Raw genomic sequence first — 22,717 nt, forward strand, 5'->3', positions numbered from 1 at the left:
CGCTGGGAATCGTAGTTCGCGGTGCACGCCGGGAGGGAGCTGTCGTTGCTAGGGAAGATGGCGGCCCCCTCACAGCAGCAGCAGCAGCAGCCGGCCCCGTCTCAGGCCCCGCCGCCCGGGCCGCCGCTCACGCTCCAGGCGGGCCCGGGGCAGCAGCCCCAGCTGCAGGCCCAGGCGGCCGCGCAGGCGCAGGCCCAGGCTCAGGCTGCCGCTGCCGCCGCCGCGCAGGCGCAGGATTTCGACCCCGTGCAGCGCTACAAGATGCTGATCCCGCAGCTGAAGGAGAGTCTGCAGGTGGGGGCGGGGCCTGAGGAGTGGGCGGGGCCTGGGGAGGGGGCGGGGCCCACCGCTGGAGGTGAGGGGGAAGGGCTAAGCGGAAGGGGGTGTGGCCTGAAGGGGCGGGGGCGGAGCTTCCAGGGCGGCGGCTGAGGTCTATTGGGGAGTGGGTGGGGCATGCGGGATGGGGGGTGGGGCAGCTGCTGGGGTGGGCAGAGTTAAGGCTGTTTAGTGGGGGTATTTGCTGATGAGCGCGGCGGGGGCCATTTCTGTGTTGCACCGGGTGGGAGCATGGCTGCGGTGCCCTTTAACCTGCCGCGCGGTGCGTTTGTTGAAACGGTAACTCACTGTTTGCTAGGGATATTACAGTCGCGCCTCGAGTCCCCCTCACTCAGGACCGAGCCCTCATTGTGCCAGGCGGACCTAGTGAGAGACAGTCTCTGCCCCCCAAGGGCTCCCAGTCCGACCGGAGAGACAACCGGTAGGAGGAGAGAAGCATCATTCGCTCAGTCCAGCAGATGGTGGAGTGAGGCCCAGCGAGGTTAACGCTCTGATGCTGCAGGCATGTGCTTCACCATAAGCCTGGGAATAACGCTGTTGATTCCAGTGGCAAGGCTTTTCCTGGGTGCCCAAAATACATGGGGGGGGCAGGGGGTGTTTGCCCGATTAGCAGGTAAATGTCTTGTCCACAGGCACACAGGACATCTGTAGCAGAGGCGGGAAGAGAATCCAGATTCATTCCAGTGCCTTAACCAGAAAGCCAGCCGCCTTCTTCAATGCTTAGCTAAACAGCTGATCGTAGCAATCGTTAGCCATTTGGGTCGTTCCTGTGTGGTCACAAGGGCTTAACAGGCTGAAAGTCCAATGTCGGAACAGACTTAATGTTCCCATTTAATAGGGGGTCTGCCTGTGAGCTGCCGCCACCCCTCGGTTGGTGGGATTTTATCATGGATGTTATAAGCCACCAGGAGAACAGCATTCTGGCAACATGTCTGAAAAGCGTAAGACGTTGGCTGTGGACAATGGCCCCAGTAGTCTGTAAACCAGAGCAACTGTAAACATCTGCATTACAAATGAAGTCATTCCACTTTATGCACAATATACGATGTTGGCATTTTGTGAGGAAAGACTCGAGCTTTGCCCCGTCTGAGCGACATAGTGTCCATGTTTCACAACTGTACAGCAGTACAGAGAGGATACAGCTCGAATAGATCTGAACTTGGCTGTCGTGCCAAGATGATGATGATGCCGTATTTGTTGTAAACAACCCATGGCAGACGCTGCAATGCCAATCTGGTGAAGAACCCCCGGGTGAGAGCTGGAGGGACTGGTGAGTATTGAACCCAAATAGCAAAAGCTGGAGACTGCTTTGGCGGTTTCATTATTCAAAGAGATTGGAGTCACAGCTGGACCTGATCCTAGGTTTTGCATTTTAGTCTTTGACCATGAACATGGAGGCTGACCTTGGCCGACAGCTGCTCCGTTTACTGGAGTGCCTCACGAAACCTGTCGGGGCTCTATACTAGGAGAACAACGGCATCAGCAGAGTCAAGGTCTGAGAGCGAGAGATCACTGATTTTAGTGCCTATGGATCTGATGGAAGGCTGCATTATGAAATCCATTGCCTGACAAAAGAGTGCAGGGGCCAAGACAAAGCCCTGCCTGACACCAGATACGGATTTAAAAGGTGCCGACATCCGATTCCCCAGACGTACACAAGCAGTGGTTCTGTTATGCAGCTTGCTGATCAAGTCCAATAGAGTGGCTGGGACACCTATGCCCTTTAAGGCCTTCCATAGCCCGACTTGGTCAACTGAATCAAACGCAGGCTTAAGATTGACATACACCATGTGCAGGGGCTTCTTGAATTCGCAGCATATCTCCGACAAGTGGAGGGCCAAAATGGTGTCTAACGTGGACCTGTTCCCCATAAAGCCTGACTGTTTGGGCCGATGCTTCTGATGTAACCGGGGCTCCAAACGCGCCAGCAGAATGTGCACACACCCATTCCCCGGCACGGACATCAAGGTGATCGGCCTGTAGCTCTTACGTTTGCTGTGAAGACCCTTGCCCTTATAAAGCGAGATCACAATACCAGGACAGGCGGCTGGCAAGGATCCAGGCAAAAGATGGCCAGAAGTCAGCCTGCCTCTCTTCAATATTGACGTTGGAGGCAGTTGTGCCAGAACTGGTTACACAGTGGAGTGTTCTGTGTTGTAATAATTAAGTGGACTGAGAGTCGGAACAGTCTGTTCCTTATTGCATTGTTTCCAAAGGAGCTGGGTGTGCCCCCTGGAGGGGTATGAAGGACTAGCTGGGGGGTGGGACCTAGAGATCCCTCCCCGTTTTTCTTCAGCTCCTCAATGAGCAGCGGCAGTCAAAAAAGCTAACAATGTTGGGAATCACTAAGAAAGGGATAGATAATAGATCATGTCACCTCTATATAAATCTATGGTACACCCACATCTTGAATGCTGTGTGCAGATGTGGTCACCACATCTCAAAAAAGATGTATTGGAATTGCAAAAGGTCAAGAAAAGGATGACAAAAATGACAAGGGGTGTGGAGCAGCTTCCGTATGAGGAGAGATTAATAGGATTGGGACTTTTCAGCTTGGACAAGAGATGACTAAGGGGGGATATGATAGAGGTCTATAAAATCATGGCTGGTGTGGAGAAAGTAAATAAGGAAGTGTTGTTTACTGCTTCTCATAACCCAAGATCTAGGGGTCACCAAATGAAATTAATAGGCAGCGGATTTAAAACAAACAAAAGGAAGTATTTCTTCACACATCGCACAGTCAATCTGTGGAACTCTTTGCCAGAGGATGTTGTGAAGGCCAAGACTACAACAGGTTCAAAAAGAGCTAGATAAATTCATGGAGGATAGGTCCATCAATGGCTATTAGCCAGAATGGGCTGGGATGGTGTCCCTAGACTCTGTTTGCCAGAAGCTGAGAATGGGTGACAGGGGATGGATCATTTGATGATGCCCTGGTCTGTTCATTCCCTCTGGGGCACCTGGCATTGGCCACTGTTAGTAGACAGGAGACTGGGCTAGCTGGACCATTCGTCTGGCCACTCTTATGTGGGTGACCTGCCCTGTTAATATCAGTGGCTACTGTCTCTGGTGCTAAGGGGGGTCCTTTAAAACTGCCCATCGGCAACTTCTCGTGCTTTGAGTGAGGAAATGGAGACTCATTTTATGATACTCTAACCTGTGGATTGGCATCGGGCAACGAGATTGAAAGGGGAGGGTTAAGGTAGCTATTGCTTGCCTGACCAGAGCCTTTGCATGGGAAAACGCTCCATGTCACGTTTCAGTTTCCAGGCTTAATCAACATATAGAGGATGGCGTTTTTTAAAACTAAAACCTACCTCGAAATTTCACATCCGTTTCTCAGCCCCCATCTGAGTCAGGGAGTTTGTTGCCCAGACTGATGGGGCTTTTTTATAAAGGTTCAACTTAAAAAAAGCATTTTTTAAAAACAAAATATTTACTTTTAAAACAAAGTGAGTCACCCTTCTCCAAAAATAGAAACTCAGGAGAATGAAACCGGTACAGAATCTGTGTGTCATGTCATAAGCCACTTGAGACTGAGATTCTGGTAAATGACTCAGCGCTGGGTTAGATAATAATGTCAACATCTCAGAAACTGCAACGTTCAGATAAAATGGAACAGAACTTTAACCCAAATTCCTCTTGTCAATATGCCATCTGACCTGATTTGACTCAGCAAATTCGTGGATTAAGTTTGGTTCCAGTTCCTGTTAGTCTTTCCCGATTTAGAGCCCCTAGATGTAAATTGCATTAAGAAATTCACAAGAGTGGAATAGCTCATATGGTTCCTGCGTGACTGTGTCTTGCTTTTTCAAACAAGGAGATGGATATTCACCACCTGGATGGGGGAGTAAGGTTTAATTATTGTTTGTAAAATGCTTTGATTGGGGTCTAGTGGTTAAAGGAGTCCTGACCCCCAGCTGCCTGCTCTGTTTCTGGCTTTGGGTGGGGAGTGGTGGCTAGTGGTTAAAGCAGCAGACTTTGGCAGTTCAGTCCTTTTCACAGCTCTGGAATGGGTGACCTTGTGTGAATGGCTTCATGGCTCTATGCATCAGTTTCCCCATCTGTAAGATGGGGAACTGAACGCCAGCCCACAGTTGTGATTTGCTTTGAGATCCCAGAGGACCACAGTGCAGTGTGGTGTTTAATATTAATGGCTGTTTCTTGCCAAAGCCAGGATTCTTGTGACAGCTGTGAGGGTCCCAAACACGGCCTCTCCGGGCACAGACGGCATCAAGTCCCGACCCCATTCCCAGGGCTAGCCAAGCAAAGGAGGGAGCGCTGGCACCTGTCACTTACCTTGCACTGTCTGACTCTTGCTTTCTCTCGCACTCCAGAACCTGATGAAAATCGCGGCTCAGAATCTCGTCCAGAACACGAACATCGATAACGGGCAGTGAGTATTCTCTCCCCTCCTCCCCGGGCAGGGCTATCTTCTAACCCAGGAGCCAGAAGGCTTTCACCCGTGTCTTAAACTTCTCAGCATCAGAGGACACTGCCGGTCACTCCCCCTGGTGTAAAGCAGGAGTGACTCCAGTGCAGTTCATGGGGCCATCTCGAGATAGGCTGGGGTGAGTGACTAGCTCTGTTGTGTCAGTAAAGATCAGAGCCAGGCCTGCTTTTGGTGCCTTTCTGGTGCCCATGTTGTTCCGGTACCTAGCAACCAAACTTCCCGAAGTGGCTGTGGATGGCAGGCGCACCAGGTTCTGGGCACTCGATGGCTCCTGTCGGTACCGTCTGGGAGAATGAAGCCCTGGGTGACTTGAATAGGGTGCCCCAAATCAGTGCTGATTCAATCCCAGCGCAGCTGAGTAACGGCCAAACGCCACCCCCGCCTGACAACTGCAGGGGGGCCCACGTGAAAGGAGTTGGCTGGGTCTAGTTGGAACTGGCAGCCGCATGGCCAAAACCCACTCTCCCCTCCGGCACTCCAGCCCCATCGTGGGCAGGTGTTACAGAGAGGCCAGGGACTGAATGGGGGACAGTGACTGAGCTACCCCTGCTAAAGAGGTGACCCTCTGGGGTGGGGGAGCCATATTGTTGGGAGTGTGGAAGAGGGGAGAGTTTGCCCTGCAGCTGTCCCTTTTGTAGTGGTCACCCCAAGACTCATTAACATGTCCCCTTTAAAGATGGGGTGGGCTACACCCGCTTTCCGGCCCAATTTACCATCCTCTCTGTTTCTGTCCCTGCCCGCTCTGCTGGAGACTCTGCCCCTTCCGTGTCCGCTTGCCCCACCCCCTTCACTGTAAATCCTCTGGAATCCGGCGGCATTGCCCCATCTCAGTTGGGATCCCCAGCATCTTGCTGTGCATTGGTGGGGGGCCAATATTCCCCAGGGGTACCCAGGGTTGGGAGGCACCTCAGCACCACCTGCCGTTAGCATGAAGCAGCTTGTTTGGCCCTGCTATGGCTCAGCTCCCTGAATCCAGCAGCCTCGGGCAGCACAAGCCCTGCCCTCCTCGCGCTCTCTGGAGCAGCAGACGCACGCCAACTCCCAAGTCCTCGGCATGTCCCCTGTGGTGCCCAGGACACTCCCAGAATCCCAGGCCTGTTGTTCCCACAGGAACCGTGCTCATAAAATGCAATTCAGGCCCAGCACTTCGCTCAACACCACCTCGCTCCGCCCTCTGGTAGGGAAAGCGAGAAGAAATTTGTTACCAAAGCACAGAGGAGGTTGGAAACACGGTTACATAGCAAACAAAATCTTAACGCGCTTCAGAGAGTCTAAACTCAACAGGTTAAACCTTCTGTCTGCAGAAGTTTGATCTCTCTTGAAGTTCTCTGCAGCGTTTTCAACCAAGCTGCCAGAAAAGGCCCCTTTTCATGGAACAAAACTGCCGTCCTTTTTCTTCCTTGGTGAAGGGTGCCTTCCCTCCCCCGGCTCTCTTTCTCTTCCTGTTAAATCCCCACAAGCCAGTGACGGGAGGCCCACTGTGACTGGGACCCTGCACAATTTACCTGTCAACAGGTGGATGGAGAGAGAGGGCCTGTCTGAGAGAGAACCTGATTTTCACCTTTGCTGGTGACCAGTACCTTGATCCAGACTTGAAGAATGTATTTGGAGTAGATATAGATACATAGAATCTGCACGTACATTTTCCCAATGATATTGCTGAGCACTGAGACACCAGCTTTCGTTTGGGAGCTCACGTGATGCCCTGTCATGAACCAGACTCAAGAAATAATTGTAACCCTTCTGCACCTCTTTCTCAGTTGACACTGAGGTTTGTGGGTCACAGGGGAGACTCCCAGCCTGGGGTCCAGCAGTCCCAGCAGAGGATCAGCCCCATTCTGTCTGCCCTCTCTTGTGGGGCCTAATCCCTGACCCGGGCGAGGTGCTGCGGTTTGGGTCTGCATGCCTTTCCCGGAGCAGATGCCTCCGCTGCCGTATCACAGTACCTGTTATTTCAGGAAGAGCAACGATGGGGTGGTGCAGCGTTTCGACAAGAGCCTGGAGGAGTTCTACGCCCTGTGCGACCAGCTGGAGCTGTGTCTGGTCAGTTAGCCCCTTATCGACAGTGCTTCATGGGAGTTGTAGTTTTGATGGCATCATGTCCCCTGTTCTCCTCCATAGGCCGGGGTCCCCAGCGGGACTTAGTGTCCCATGATGCACCCACGAGGCAATTGCATCACTGCAGTTGCTGGCTGTGGGGCATCATGGGAGATGGAGGCTGTCCGGAAAGCCCGGCCCATAGAGAAGGAGGCTGTGAAGCAACCAAACGGTGTCTCCCATGTTGCCCGCTACTGCAGTGATGCAATCATCTCGCGCCATGAGACATAGTGCCTCTTGGGAGATGTAGTCCTTCCCCATCTGAAATGTTTTTTAGTCCAAATGGCTATCTGAAAATTTCCTTTAATTTTACCAAAAGCTGCTTTGTTCGACCCCAGACTAACCTTTTTTAGTTCTTGATTTGCTGAAATTTAAAAAAAAAACCTTCATTTTTGGTTTGACCTACATTTTATTTTATTTTATTTTATTTTACTTCTCAGAATTGCCAGAGAGCCAAAAAATCCGTTATTTGCCCTGCTCTGACTGTGTGGCTCTGTCTCCCTCTCGTGGCTGGGTCACGCAGAGCAGTTCGGTCTCCAGGCTAATGGTCCTTTTAGTTCAGACAGTGGAGTCTTCACTGTTAGTTCTAGGCATTGTAGGTTTGGTCCCTACAGGGGACCCAGCCATGGGCATCATTACAGGTCCCTTTAGGGAGTATTGATCTCAGTCATTGACACAGGGGTCTGCAGCCATAAACAAAGACATGGGTCCTGCCCTGGCAAGTTCAGCAGGGAGACTGAGCTCTCTGCCCTCTACTGAAGGGAGCCTTTTCCGGGGCAGCGGGACAAAATGGGCTCAAGAGATGGGGGGCATTGTGGGGACTGCTGGGAGAGGTGGCTTTGAAGGAAGAGGAGCGTCTGTCAGGAGATGATGTGGTAGGACATCCCAGGCATAGGGAGTAGGGTGATGGGAGGGCTCAGAGCAAGGGGAAGGGAGGGGGTGGGAGCTGTGGGGTTTGGAGAAATGAGCACAGATGCACTGTGGGTACAGGCAAGAATGTGAATGCATAGAGGCTAAATGTGGTGTTGATCTGTCCAGGGGCAGGTCAGAGGCTAGAGGGAAGATTGTTCTGCCCAAGGCCGGAGGGCGAGTGGCCGGATCCCATGTGTTAACTGTTTCCCTCCCCTTCCAGCGGCTTGCCTACGAATGCCTCTCCCAGAGCTTCGACAGCACCAAGCATTCCCCCAACCTGGTGCCGACGGCCACCAAACCCGATGCGGTACAAACCGAGAGTCTGCCCTACACCCAATACCTGAGCATGATCAAATCCCAGATCTCCTGCGCCAAGGACATCCACAACGCCCTGCTGGAGTGCTCCAACAAGATCACCGGCAAGATCCCCGCCCAAGGGGGGCCGTAGCCCACGGAGCTGGCACAGTTATTGTTCCTGCTCTGCGACCAGCGTGGTTTGAAGGAGACTTGGATCGTTTCCAGGCCGGTGCTGTGTCAGACGGTGAAACTTTACAAACTTGCACCTGACCCACGGCCTGTCTCATGTCCTCTGAATTCCCTGCGTGGGTGGATGCTCTCGTTCGTATGGAGAGTGAAACAAATGTTCCTGCTCTGCTTCTTCCTCCCCTCTCATTTTCCTCTAACTCCCTCTGGTCTTACTCCTTCCTCCCGCCCGGGCGTGATCCTCAGCTGTCGTCAGGCCTTCGCCGAGCTCACTGTTGCTACACTAGCCTATGCCACCCGATGTCTTGGCCCACGTACATTCAGAACGCATTAGCCCTGCTAAAACTGACTCACCCGGCACGCGATCTACTTGCTGGGTCTGCCATGCCAGGGCCTAAGCACCCTCCACTCCCCTTTGACTTCAGGAGGGGTCGAGGAGACCCGAGATTGTGCTGCTAATGAAGTGAGGAGGATCAGACAGAATCTGTCTCTGCCATCAAATTAAAACTTCCCCCAACCCCAGGTGAATGGGCTGGATTGTAGCTTTCCAGGTTGGTGGGTGTATTGTTTATTCTTCTTAAAGAGTAACCATTTCAGAGAAATGCCATTGAGTTAAAACAACCCCAGGTGTTAATTTCCTCCCGCCAACACACTGCCTTTACCCCATTGTAACCTTTCTGTCCTTTGAGACATTTCTCTCCTGACTAGCATGGAGCGAGAGGGGAGTTGGGCTCCGGCTCATTTAAAGCTCATTTATGATAATGCCTGTGATCGTTTAAAACAGAAGGCTGGACCGTGATTCCATTCACACCAACACAGAGCAGAAGTAATGAACAGAATTATCTCTGCATCAGATTGGCATAAAACCTAGAGGAGAATCCATTCCAAAGAGTGAATTAAAGCAAAACAACTTTGATTCAGTTTTGTTTCCCTCTATTTGTCAGACTCAATCTAGCCTGGTCAGTTTCACTTTCCATTTGTAATCAGTTTCACCTTCGCTCTCCCTTCCCAGTTTGCTCCAGGGATCTGAATTTTACTCCTGGGGGAATTCTGCATCACTGAGCATGCGCAGAATTCCTGTTCCCCACAGATTTTTTTTGTTTCCCTGCAGAACAATTGATTCTGAAAGGGATGCCACAAGAGGGGGGGTCACATGCCCTTCCTTGGCAGCGGTCCCAAGCGGGCACGTGGAAGCAGCTGGGAGAGATGTAAATCACTGCTGCGGGGCTGGGTGTGCATGTAAGACTCTGACTCTATCGCTCACTATTGCGATGCGCCCAGCAGGGAAGGGCAGGGCACTGGGGTGTTTGTGGGGAAGGCCTGGCCCTTGCTCTGTGTCAGGGTTGGGTGGTGGGGGGAGGGCTGCGGGGTGATCCCCCACCTCTGTGCAGCCCCAGTGTGCGCTCCTTGCTGCACATGCCCTGCAGAGGCTGATGCAAGCAGCTGTGGGAAGCTGCAAGGAGCCTTGGCCGGGGCGCCATATAAGGAGGGGGGGGGGCACAGCCCCCCCCGCCAAGTTTCACACCAGAGGTCAGCTCATGGCGCACGCCCCAGTTCCAGGCAGAGCTCTTACCTGCAGCCTTGCACAGGCAGGTCCCTCCTCCAGGACCTGGAATTCTCTGGCTGCGACTCCCATGGTCAGTTTCCTCCACTGCCGTAGGGCCTCTGGGGGTGGGGCAGGCATGAAAGAGGGTGGTGGTGGGGAGCACAAGTCCGCAGAGGTGGTGGTGGGAGGTGAGAAGAAGCAGAGGGAGCACAGGGCTCCCAGTTGCCGGGAGGGTGTTGGAGCCTGGCAAGGCCAGTGGGGTGGGAAATCTCCAGGGGAAGAGAGAGGTGAGGGCATAGGGCTGTGCCCTGAGGGAGAGGGGCAGTGAGCATGGGCAGAGCAATTGAGGGGGCACAGTCCCCGTGGCAAGGATCATGAGGGGGAGGGAGCTGAAGAAGTGTGGGGGACTAGGAGCAGTGAAGTCTTGGGATTTGTTCTCAGAGAATCAGGGAGCACCTTCACCTCTCCCTGGGAAGAGGCTTGGGACAGACCCCCCGCCCCCCCCCCCCGAAGATGATGCCTTCGCTCAGCTGACTCATCTGCTCTCTGCCTTCCTCCCCATCTCTCCTACTTCAGGGTAACTTCCACCTTGGTCCTGCAGTGAGGATCCATGTGGGTGCAGGGGTTTCTTTAACTCTACGCCTGGGGGAATCTTTTTTGTGCCCTGTATTGTTACAGATGTACTTCCTGCTGGTTTCAATTATTTGGGGGATTTCTTTCACAATCCCTGGCGGGATTATATTGGGTTATTTTGACGAATAAAATATGCAGAATTTTAATGGATTTGTAGTGCAGCATTTTCCATTTTTGGATGCAGAATTCCCCCAGGAGTTGAGTTTGGGCTTTTCAAATTACAAAGTGCGGTTTAGAATTTATATTCAGAAGGACAAGGAGTTTCACACACACTTTGGCCCTTTGATTTCTTTAAAAAAAAACAAAAACAAAAAACTTTTCCTATTCGGGTTTTTCTAAAACTTTTTTTGCATTCAACCATAAAATGTATTTGACAGCGGGCTGCGTTCTAAGCCCCGAGGAGTAAATCCGCAGCCTCCCATTGAAAGCACCAGGCACATGGTGGATTTACTCTGGCACTTGACCGATCGGAACCCAGCCCGCAGGTTTCTTGGTGTCGTCATTCTAATGAAAGCTCTGACCTGTCTCTTTGCAATGGTGGGAGGTTTAGTTTCTAAAAGCTGATGCCTAACGCTGCTTCTCTCATTCTGCTCTGTCACTGTTGGGGCAGAGCCCCGGCCTAGTACCCTTCCTTGAAATGCGGGACTGTACTCCAGCTGCCCTAGGCCCTGGAAAACCAGGGGTGAGCTTTCCCACGCACGCAGGCGTGCTTTGGTTCACAGTTTAACCCGTGGGGGAGCACATGGCCCATAAAGCAATGGACTTTGCACCTGACGACAGCCTGCAGGAGGGGCCTGTCTGCCTGAGAAGGTGATTGTCTATCCCACAATAGTCCTATCCTGAAAACGGGGATATGAGCGTAGAGTTGGGGGGCAGGGAGAGCAAAGGTGACTGTGGTTAAGAAACCCCATTGCAGCAGCTTGGGGGCTAGATCGTTAAAGGTTTTTAGGACCTTAATTGCCACTGTCACCAGTAGGAGTTAAGCACCTGTCTAACGCTGAGGATCAACTCCCACCGCTCGAGGGCTGAAATACCTTTGGAGGATCTCAGCCCATGTTCCTTGCTTGGCAGGCCATTTGGGGGGGCGGGGGAGCCAATCCTGTGTTCTTCAAAAGGACGCAGCTCCGGGGCCCTTAATGAGGGATGGAGGGAGGAAAGAGTCTCCCCTGGTCATGAGGGCTCGGGGGGAAAATCCACCCGCCAGCCCCAGCGCCCCTCGGCTTCAGCTGCAGCTGGTGCTTTCTGGGAATCTGGTCCAGAGCCACTCGCATTCAGCACCCGAAAATCAGCACCTGCTTTAGAAAATGCTGCCCTCAGCCTGCTCCAGGAAGTGGGCGCGGGCTAGCCCGAATGGGCCCTGTGGCTAGGGACAATCGGGGATTGGGCCCAGAGCTTAATTAGCTAAGCCAGACTCTTAACAAGCCCGGGACCTGGATCCCTTTGTGGATCTGCTGTAACAAGGGTGCGTTTCAGTCCTCCCTGCCCCGCTGGAGGGAGATGAGTCTCCTTGGGGCGATTGCCCCTGGCTTTTGGCCAGCAGTCACCCAGTCCCCAGCCAACTGTGCTCAACTTTGACACTTTGACACTCTTGCTGTCCACTGGTGCAAAGGCCCCCAGCTTCCTGCCCATTCACAGCAGCTGGTCTGCCAGAACTAGGCAGGATCAACTGGGTCTGGGCTTCCTGGGGCACAGGACATAGGCCTAGATGCAAGAGAAGGTTGTGGGGCCCATGCCCAGGTAATGTAGGGGGGCTGGTGATCCACTCCCTAAGGGGCAGAGAACAGCCCCAGTGCAGGGCGCTCTGGCCACAGCCCCGATCCGCCCCCCTATTGGAGGGCAGAGAATAGCCACAGCTCAGTGCACTCCGACCACGCCCCTGATCGGCCCCCTCTGGGCCCTGGGGGGCAGAGAATAGCCACAGCTCAGTGCGCTCCGGCCACGCCCTTAATCCACCCCCTATGCTGGGGCCCATATGCCCAGCTCCACGCTGGCTGGGGAGATCCCCTGCACGGGTGAGAGTCTCAGGGGGCCGTTTCCACCCATGTTGAAGGCCCTTGTGCTGCTGGATCCTCTCCCCGCGGCTTGGCAGGGCCCCGGGTGGCTTTGGCCGACGTCTTTGTTCCTTGACCTCGAGCGCTTCAGAGCGACACGACCGGGAAGCTGGGCTTCGAGGAGTTCAAGTATTTGTGGGGGAACATCAAGAAGTGGCAGGTAGAGAGATCGGGGGGAGGCGGGTGGTTATCACGTGTGGCTGAGACCCAACCGTACCCCCCCTCTGGGGTGGGAACAGGAGGGGGAATGAGAGACCTTGGGGCTCCCCGTTTTGGGGGGGGGGCTTTTCAAAAGCGCTGGACTCCAAGCAGCCTTCCCGGCTGGAATTGACATGCGTTACTTTCAGCCCTGCGTGTGTGTGTGGGGGGGACACCTTGCTGCTGCATTGCCTTCTGGGTACCCAGAATTCCCAGCGCCGCTCCCCTGCCTACCTGCCAGAGGTACTGGGGGTGCCCGGCAGGGGGCAGCTGGGATCCGAGCAGTCCCCTCCTTGGGGGCAGAGTTAAGGGGCTGCGTAGCCTCTGATGTCCCCCTCCCTGCTCCCTCCATCACCCAGCGCTCTAGGGAGGGGCTGCCGTTTTAGTGGGGGGGGCGTCTCTCTCGTGTCCCTCATGCCCCCCATGTGCCACTTGAGCAATGGGGTGGTGGTTTCTTATTTCCCTCCCCTGCTCTGCCATTCTCCGGGGGGGGGGGATCTCGGCTTCTGTCCCTTCCCCCCTTGCCCATATCGGCCATCTCTCTGCCTGTGGTCCCCCTCCCTGCCCAGCCCCAGTCTGCGGCTGGGTGTTTGTGCTGGGGGGGGGGGACTCTCTTAGCCCATAACCAATTTGTCTCCCCCCCACCTACCCCCAGTGTGTCTACAAACAGTACGACACGGACCGATCCGGCACCATCGGGAGCAGCGAGCTGCCAGGCGCCTTCGGGGCAGCGGGTAAGGAGCCGCCGAGGGGTGGGATTGGTGGGCGGGGGAGTGACTGTCTCAGGTCGATGGGGAGTGACTGTCTCTGCCCCCCACCCCCAGGCTTCCGGCTGAACGAGCAGCTGTACCAGATGATCGTGCGCAGGTTCTCGGACGAGAACGGCCACATGGACTTCGACAACTTCATCAGCTGCCTGGTTCGCCTGGACGCCATGTTCCGTAAGTGGCCTGCGGGTCGGTCCTGGGGATGGGGGGCAGGGTTCTGGGGTCCTCTGCCCCCCTTTTCCCTCCGTCCACCCCCACCCCCTGCCTCTAGTGTGAGCTGGGCCCCTCCCATCTGGGTTTAGCTCTGTGTTTGTACAGCTCCTGGCACATGACAGGGGCTCCTAGGTGCTACCGCAATACATCTAATAGCACTAAAATGTACAGCACCTGGCACAATGGGGCCTGGTCCATGACTCAGGCTCCTAGGTGCTACCGTAATATACCTAATAGCACTAAAATATACAGCGCCAGACACAGTGGGGCCTGGTCCATGACTCGGGTGCCTAGGTGCTACCGTAATCCACCTAATCGCGCTAAATGGTATAGTGCCTAGTGCCATGATGGGCCCCTACGTGCTACCGTAATACAACTAATAGCCATAAAAGTGTGCAGCACCTGGCACCAGGGGTGTGTGCTCTGCTGCCCCCTGCTGGCTGGGATCAGGACCACTCAGCTGTGTGTACTAGCTCCCTCTGCTGCTCACAGCCGATGAATATCCTCCTCCAGCAGCTGGGAGGGGAGTTCAAATCCCTCTGGCCGCCGCTCCCTGGGGGGTTTCCCCTCAAGGGGTTGCGGGGGCGGGGGGCTGTGCCAATAACCCCTCCTGCAATGAAGCGGCAGGGCTGGGAAGAGGACGTCCAGTTCTAGGCAGGTTCCTGCGGTTGGAAAAGGCAGGTTGCATCACTGCAGAATTTTTAGGGCTGAAGCCTCGGAACTGGGGCCCCTGCTCCCGCTGGTCGCGGTCAGGGAGGGGGAAGCTGCATCCTGTGGCTGGGGGTGGGAAAGGAAGGACGAGCCCCTCGTAGGGAGGGAACGCTCTGTCCTAGGCCAGCGTGGCCTCCCCTCTCTGCCAAACCCGGGAGCAGCAGTGAGCTCTTGGAAACAGGAACCAGCTGCCAAGCTCCAGCCCAGCAGCAGGGCGGGAACAAGGAGCCAAGCCGCTTCGGACACAGGCCAGGCCAGATTACACAGTCAGTGGTGTAAATCTGGAGTCACTCCCTGACTGGCTTCAGTGCAGCCTGGGCCAGATTCTGATCACAGTGGTGTAAATCTGGAGTCACTCCCCGACTGGCTTCAGTGCAACCCAAGGCAGATTCTGATCTCAGTTGTGTAAACAGGAGTCGCCACATGGATGTCAGTGGCGTGACTATAGCTTCTGATCCTGTTTATGTCAGTGTGAAAGCTGGAGTAACTCCACCAGGGCAGATCCTGATCCGAGGTATACCCGTGTGTAAACCTAGAGGGACTCCACTGGAGCAAAGGCCAGGTGCTGATCTCAGTCACATACCTTCCCCCTGGGTCACTCACTCTCTGTGCTGTATGTTAATAACTAACGAGGCCTGTCACGGCCTCCTGGCATGTGGGCCAGTAGCATTCTCCTCATTTTATAGGTGGGGAAACTGAGACACAGGGATGGGAAAGGTCACACAGCCAGAAGAAGAACCCAGGAGTCCTGACTGTTACCTCTCTGCTCTAAACCACTAGACCATGCTTCACCTCCTTGCTCTAACCATTGGACACCACTCCCATCCCAGAGCTGGGAGTGGAATCCAGGAGTCCTGACCCCCAGCCCCCTGCTCTAACCACTCCATTGAGTGTAGCTGGCACTGTGCTGCGTGACCTGCATTGCCTGGCAGTGGCGGGGGAGGGGGGGGGCCTGTTTGCAAACCCAAAATCAACTCCCCCTCCCCTGAAGTTCCTGCGTGGGCCTCTGAGCTCATTTCCTGGTTCGGATTTTCATCCCTCCAGCTGAGAGCGGAGTGGTGGTGGTGGTGGGTCCGGGGGAGCAGAGGTGGGGGTGGAAAGGGGAGGGGGGTGCTTGTGGCCGGGGGGGCGGGGAGTGGCTGATCTAGGCTGAGGGATGAACTCACAGAGAACAGCCTGTTCTTTGCATGGCAAGAGGGGAATTCTCTGCATTGTTTCTGATTTACGCAACTTCTTCCCACCCTGGCAGCCCTGCTGCGGGGATGGGCTGGCCGGCGGGGAGGGGCGGCTGGAAGTGGGGGATGGAGAAGCCCCTTGATTCCCCCCCGAAAGTCTGCCTCCCAGCCCCCTACTCTGTCCCCTGCAACCCAGCCCTCTTCCCACAGCCAGATTTGCAGGATTTCCTGTTGTGGCTCACCGGGCTGGCAGGCCAGCCCCCAGCCCCAGGGCTGCCCCGAGTGGCAGAGGACCCCCTGGGGAGCGGAGGGCAGAGAGTGATACAGCTGGGGAGCAGGGGGCAGGGAAAAAGGGAGCCCTCTTAACATGAGCACCCTATGCTGCAACCCTGGCACTCCCCTGTGCCTTGCCTCCCTCCTGGGGTGCATTGGGGCGTGGGCCAGGCCCCCTCTGAGCTCCAGGGAAACAGGAACTGGGCCGGAGCACCTCCTTGGTGGGGCACCAGACGGGGCCCTGGTAAAGGCCCCAGGGGTTGTTCCCCGGCTCAGTTCAGGCTGATGGGGTGTGTGCCCTGTAGCATGTGAGTGTGACAGGGCCGTGTGCACAGTAGATGTGTGAGCGTGACAGCGGGTGTGCACTGTAGCATGTGAGTGTGACAGAGGGGTGTGCACTGTCTGTGTTTCAGAGTAACAGCCGTGTTAGTCTGTATTCGCAAAAAGAACAGGAGGACTTGGGGCACCTTAGAGACTAACCCATTTATTTGAGCATGAGCTTTCGTGAGCGACAGCTCACTTCATCGGCTGCATACCGTGGAAAGTGTAGAAGATCTTTTTATATACACACAAAGCATGAAAAAATACCTCCCCCCACCCCACTCTCCCACTGGTAATAGCTTATCTAAAGTGATCACACACACAGCTCACAAACACCCACACTTATCTAAAGTGATCACTCTCCTTACAGTGTGTATGATACGGAAATGGAAATGGCCCACCTTGATTATCATACACATTGTAAGGAGAGTGATCACTTTAGATAAGTGTCGGTATTTGTGAGCTGTGTGTGTGATCACTTTAGATAAGCTATTACCAGCAGGAGAGTGGGGTGGGGGAGGTATTTTTTCATGCTTTGTGTGTATATAAAAAGATCTTCTACACTTTCCACGGCATGCATCCGATGAAGTGAGCTGTAGCTCACGAAAGCTCATGCTCAAATAAATGGGTTAGTCTCTAAGGTGCCCCAAGTCCTCCTGTTCTTTTCACTGTCTGTGTGTGAGTGCGAGGGGGCATGCACAGGGCAGCAGGTGTGTGAGCAACACACTGGGTGTGCACGCAGGCGAGAGCAGGTGTGCCGGCGGGTGGGTTTCCGGACATGCCAGCCAGTGCGTCACTGAGAGGGTTTGTGGGTTAGCGTGTGTGGCAGGGCGCTGTGGCAGTCCGGGCAGGGGCGGGTGGGGGGGTGGCTGTGTGTTTGCTGTGGGTGAATTGGGTGTGGGTGAGGTGTGAACTCTGCCTTTCCTTGGAAGAGGGGGAGGGATGCGTTGTGTTTGTTTGGTTTTTGGGGGGGGTGGGAGAGAGAGAGATCTGTGTCTGGGGAGCTGAGAGTGTCTGAAAGTTGGGTGGGGTTGTTAGCCGTGTGTGTGGGGGGGGGCAGGGTTGTTAGCTGTGTGCGTTAGCTCAGTGTTTGTGTCAGTGTGTCTTGGTTAGCTGTGTGAGCGCTGTGTGTGTTTGTGATCTTTGCGGGTGTCCGGGTTTTTTAGCTGTGTGTGTGAAGGGTGAGCTCTGTGTGTGTGTTAGAGCTGTGTAGTTGTGTCGGTATTTGTGAGCTGTGTGTGGGCCTGGGGGCGCTGTGCGATTGTGTTAGTGAGGTTTTGTGAGCTCTGTGTTAATGTCAGTGAGCTCTGTGCGGTTGTGTCGGTGTGTAGGTGTGTTTGTGGGAGCTCTGTGCGGTTGTGTCGGTGTGTAGGTGTGTGTGTGTGAGCTCTGTGCGGTTGTGTCGGTGTGTAGGTGTGTTGTGGGAGCTCTGTGCGGTTGTGTCGGTGTGTAGGTGTGAGCTCTGTGCGGTTGTGTCGGTGTGTAGGTGTGTGTGTGGGAGCTCTGTGCGGTTGTGTCAGTGTGTAGGGGTGTGTGTGTGTGTGAGAGCACTGTCTCTTCCTTTGCAACTCCGGCCCAGGGCGTCGCACCCCTGGCTGCTGGGGTGGGCAGGCTGGGGGGCTGATACAGGCCCTGGTTGTGCCAGGCTCAGCCTCCTTCCGGATCAGCATGTGTGGCTCAGGCCGGCCCCGAAACCAGCCCTGACGCCCCCGGCCCCGAATGCTGCCCTCCCCCTCCATCCCTGGGCGTCCGGGGCCTTTGTCATACAGAGGCCAGTGCCTCTAACAGCCTGCAGGGGGCAGCATGAGAGCTAGGAATGCGTCCAGGGCACGCCAGGAATGGTGTAAACACCAGACCAAGCAATTGTGAGTGTGAGGCCCAGTCCCCGCTCTAACCAGTGGGCTCCACTCTGCTCCCTGAGCTGCGGATAGACCCCAGGAGTCCTGGCTCCCAGCCCCCTGCTCTAACCACTAGACCCCGCTCCCCTCCTAAAGCTGGGGTTAGAACCCAGGAGCCCTGGCTCCCAGCCCTCCCCTGCTCTAACCACTAGACCCCACTCCCCTCCTAAAGCTGGGGTTAGACCCCAGGAGTCCTGGCTCCCAGCCCCCCCCCCGCCCCCTCCCGCTCTAACCACTAGACCACACTCCCCTCCCAGAGCTGGGGATAGACCCCAGGAGCCCTGTCTCCCAGCCCCCTGCTCTAACCACTAGACCCCATTCACATCTCAGCTCCCCATGTGTTTTTGTGATTGGGGTCAGGGTGAAGGGAGGGCTTAGGCCGAGCTGAGCCCCTGCAGTCCTGGAGATTTGTATCGAACCAGAGCTGAGCGCCGGCTCCTGGGATGAGCACGTGGACGACCACAGGGCGCAGTGCGAGGGCTGGGCCGAGGGGTCCCGGGACGCGGTGGCTGACAGGAGCCAAGTGGCCTTGTATGCTTGGAAACTGAGGTTTGATGCTGGCATTTGGAGGCTGGGGCTATTACATGTCTTGCGGTAGCGTGGAAGAGCCCCAGTCATAGACCGGGGGTCCATGGGGCTGGGGGGTGGGGTGTACATTTTTATTGCGATTATTTTAGCGCTATTACGGTAACCCCCTCGGTGCTCCAGTCACGGCCCAGATTAGGGGCAACAGGCTTGGAGGGAGGGAGTGTGGGCGTGTGTATGTGCAAATGTGTGTGCGTGCATGGCTGTTTGCACACACACGTGTGTGTATGTGTGTGGCAGCCCAGTTGGCTCAGCCCCATCTCCCTGCAAGACTCCAGCCCCCTTCCAGTGGGGTCGGAGGTCCCAGCAGGCCCATGGCGAGAGACGCACCCGAAGGGTCCCGGGCTTTAAGGGAACATTGGGGCACCTGACAGAGGGTCTCCCAAGCTGGGGGATGTGGAAGGACAGAGGCAGGAGAGTTAGAGAGTGGAGCCCAGGGCTGAGAGCCAGGACTCCTGGGTTCCCATCCCAGCTCGGAGACTGGGAGCCAGGACTCCTGGGTTCTATCCCCAGCTCTGGGTGGGGAGTGGGAGCTAATGGTTAGAGCCGGGAGGCTGGGAGCCAGGACTCCTGGGTTCTATCCCCAGCTCTGGGTGGGGAGTGGGAGCTAATGGTTAGAGCCGGGAGGCTGGGAGCCAGGACTCCTGGGTTCTATCCCCAGCTTTAGGAGGGTAGTGGGGTCTAGTGGTTAGAGAAGGGGCTGGGCTTCAGGATGCCTGGGTTCTCTCCCCAGCGCAGGGAAGCAGTGTACTCTCGTGACCTCAAACAGCACTGGGAACCAGAAATCCCAGCCCTGCCAGTGACTCACCCTGTGCTGTTCCTTCCCTATGCCTCGGTTTCCCGATCTGTCAAGTCAGGGTAATTACTCTAGCGCACACGCTTAATTAGTGTTTGCAAAACACATGGTTATTACTATAGTGACAGTGACGCTGTGTGTGTCCTTGGCACCTTCCGTGTGAGGATTCCAAAGTCCCCTGGCAGCACGAGTGAGGCCGGTGTCGTGGCAGATACTCCAGAAGCTGGGTCACCCCCTCATTTCACAGCAGGGGGAGGGTATTTGCCCAAGGTCACTGAGGGCAAAGACAACTCGGGAGTCCTGGCCTCCAGGACGCTCCCACCGAGAGCCAGAAATACAACCCAAGAGTCCTGACCAACAAGGGCCATCTATAACCCATTACATGCCACACCCCATCCCAGCTGGGGATAGAATCCAGGCGTCCTGGCTCCCAGCCCCATGCTCTAACCACTAAGTCCCACTTCCCTCCCAGAGCTGGGGAGAAAACCCAGGAGCCCTGGCTTCCAGCCCCCCTGCTCTAACCATTAGACCCCACTCCCCTCCCGGAGCTGGGGAGAGAACCCAGGAGTCCTGGCTCCCAGTTGTCCCCCCCACTCTAACCACTAGGCCGCACTCCCCTCCCCGATCCAGGAGTCAGCTTTTAATTCCCAAACAACTGCACTCGTCCCAGAAAGTCACCACTGTGTCCTCCTTCGGGCCGCATGCCTCCTCCTCCCGGAAGCCCCGGGCTGCAGCATCTTCTCCCTGGCAGCAGCCAAGGGGGGGAAATTCTGAGAGTTTGCCCTGGAGTTGGGCCAAAGGTGGGAGCAGGGAGGGGAGGGCGGCAGGTGGGATCTGAGGGCAGCCTCTTCTTTCTCTTTCTGTTTCCAAAGTGGTTGTGTTGTCAAGGGCTGAGGTGCGGCAGCAGCTGCAAACCCAGTGACCTTGGTTGAGCAATTGACGGGAGGCACGTTTTGTTCCACTCCCTTCCGTGGTGGTTTCTCACTTGCGTTCTCCTTAGATGGTGACGACTGTGGTTGTCATGCCTGATCATTTACTGTTCTGGATGTCGTGGCGTCTCAGAGGCACAGGCCACCACCCCATTGTGCGAGGCGCTGTATGTTTTGATTGCTATTAGGTGTATTATGGTAGAATCTAGGCACCCCAGTCATGGATCCGGCCCCCGTTGTGTCAGGTGCTGTACATTTGCATTTCGGTAGAATCTAGGCACCCTGGTAATGTAGCAGGCCCCTGTTGTGCCAGGTGCTGTACGTTTGCATTGCTATTAGGTGTATTATGGTAGAATCTAGGCACCCCGTCATGGAGCAAGCCCCCATTGTGCCAGGCACTGTGCGTTTGCATTGCTATTAGGTGTATTATGGTAGAATCTAGGCACCCTGGTAATGGACTCAGCCCCCATTGTGCCAGGCGCTGTACATTTGCATTGCTATTGAGTGCCATTCAGCCTCCAGTTCTGATCCTTACATTCAGACAAGGGTAAGCCCAGATCAGCTTGCTCCATGCAAACTGCTAGCCGACCTGGGGCTTGTCTAGCCACCCGAGCAGGGCCACAGGGATCAGTGAGACCGGGGCCTGTTTGCCCCGGCCTCCTGTCTCCTCCAAGGGCCAGGGCCCGTTGTTTCAGAGAGAGCTGCAAGGACACCCCTGATGGGCAGTGATGGGGTGACCTGCCTCTGGGGGAGGGGTCTTCCCAAATACTGTGTGAGCCACCATAATGGGGGAGTGTGCGTGTGAGTGAAGGGGCCAATGCGTGTGGACAATGGACTGTGCATGGGTGTGCCTGTGAAAGAGGGGGGGACGGGGTGTGTGTGTGTGTGTGTTTGTGTGTGTGTGTGTGATGCTGCCCCCTGCTGGAGGGGCTGAGCCCTGCTCTGTGTGTGTGTGATGCAAGAGAAGAACTGGGGTGCGTGGGAATAATGAACAATTATCAGCTAATTATGAAGCAGTGATATTTTAATTCCGGGTGCTGCAGGCTGGAGATAGGCGGGTGGGGAGGCTGGGTTCCTGAGGGGATAGGGGGGTGCGTGGGGGGATAGTGGGTAGATGGGGGAGGCTGGGCATGTGGGGGGCAGGCTGGGGTGTGCAGTGGGGGCCGGCCGTGCATTTTCGGGCATAGACCCCTGTTTATCTCACGCCGGTGCGAGGGCGTCCTCCCCCACAGCCCCTTCTGCTGACCCAGAAACTGGGGGGAGGGGCGGGCTGGGCTAGGACTCCTGGGTTCTATTCCCAGCTCTGCAGGGGCTGTTGGGCCCGCTGGTTGGCTCAGGTGGAGCTATTTACCATAAGCCCCAGAGCGGGTGCCCCCGGGCCCCCCCCCCACCCCAGCTGGGCCAGGTTTGTTTTGCTTTGCCTTGTGGGGAATGAGTCACTAGCAAGAAAGTGATTTGATTACCTCTCCCCTCCCCCACACCTCCCCATTTCCCCTCCCCCACGTTTCCTGGACGGGCCCTGCCCCCAAATGGAGCCTCAAACTACCCAGGGAGCAGGAGCCCTCCCCTGGCCCCTTCTGGGATGGAAAGGGGGGGGCCGCGGAGCACTCGGCCCCTCCGTCCTATTGGGGTTCTCCCGCCCCGCTCACAGACAGGTCAGGCTGCTCGGGGTTGGCAATGCTGTGGCCCTGTGCACACTAATGTTTACAGACGTGCAGACGTGTCCATGCACAGCTGTGCAAACACATGCATGTAACATGCCTGCACATACAGACAGATGCACCCAGGGACACACACAGCCAGACACCGTCGAATGCACGCCGGTGCGAATGGACCCGAGTGCAAACCTGGGCGCAGGCCCGCACACACATGCCAACACGTGTGCCCGCACGCAGGTACACGGGGACGTGTGCGCAGACACGGTCAAACACACGTGCAAACGCACAAGCGCACACTGGAGCATGCATCAGCTCATATTAAACTAGACACCGGAGATGGAGCAGGGCAAAATGGGCCCTGGGCCTGCTGTCCGCCTGGAGGGTCCTGCCAGGGCTCTCCAGGCTGGGAGGAGCTGGACTGGGGTCTGCACCAGCCCTGAGCCACCTGGGAAGGGGAGGTGACCCCAGCTCCCCACGATCCTGAGTCTGACCCGCAGCCCCCTGCTTTCCCAGCCCCGGGCTCCCCGCCGAAAGCTCTGCCCGTGCCCTTCAACCCCAACCCACAGCCCCCTGCTAGCCCAGCCCGGGGACCCCCCATGGATTTCCCAGTTCACCTCCATGACCCTGGCAAGCTCCGATCCCCAGCCAGGGCCAGGGAGTGGCTGAGGTCAGGAGCCCTGGC

General features: G+C 55.9%; 2 protein-coding genes across 2 annotated transcripts; both read left to right on the top strand.

Moving 5' to 3' along the window:
* Positions 1-30: 30 nt before the first annotated feature.
* Positions 31-9,197, top strand: MED29 (mediator complex subunit 29). Its single transcript, XM_077840289.1, has 4 exons — positions 31-294; positions 4,674-4,732; positions 6,748-6,832; positions 8,019-9,197. Exons 1-4 carry the CDS (start codon positions 58-60, stop codon positions 8,244-8,246), a joined length of 609 nt encoding a protein of 202 aa, XP_077696415.1. The 5' UTR covers positions 31-57; the 3' UTR covers positions 8,247-9,197.
* Positions 9,198-12,432: 3,235 nt separating this feature from the next.
* LOC144279269 (calpain small subunit 1-like) lies at positions 12,433-18,665 on the top strand. The gene is made up of 5 exons (XM_077840759.1): positions 12,433-12,472; positions 12,595-12,671; positions 13,365-13,443; positions 13,534-13,650; positions 18,490-18,665. The coding sequence occupies exons 1-5, from the start codon at positions 12,433-12,435 to the stop codon at positions 18,663-18,665; spliced, it is 489 nt and encodes a 162-aa protein (XP_077696885.1).
* Positions 18,666-22,717: the final 4,052 nt, after the last annotated feature.

This window comes from Eretmochelys imbricata, chromosome 23, assembly GCF_965152235.1.
Source record: "Eretmochelys imbricata isolate rEreImb1 chromosome 23, rEreImb1.hap1, whole genome shotgun sequence".
Lineage (NCBI taxonomy): Eukaryota > Metazoa > Chordata > Testudines > Cheloniidae > Eretmochelys > Eretmochelys imbricata.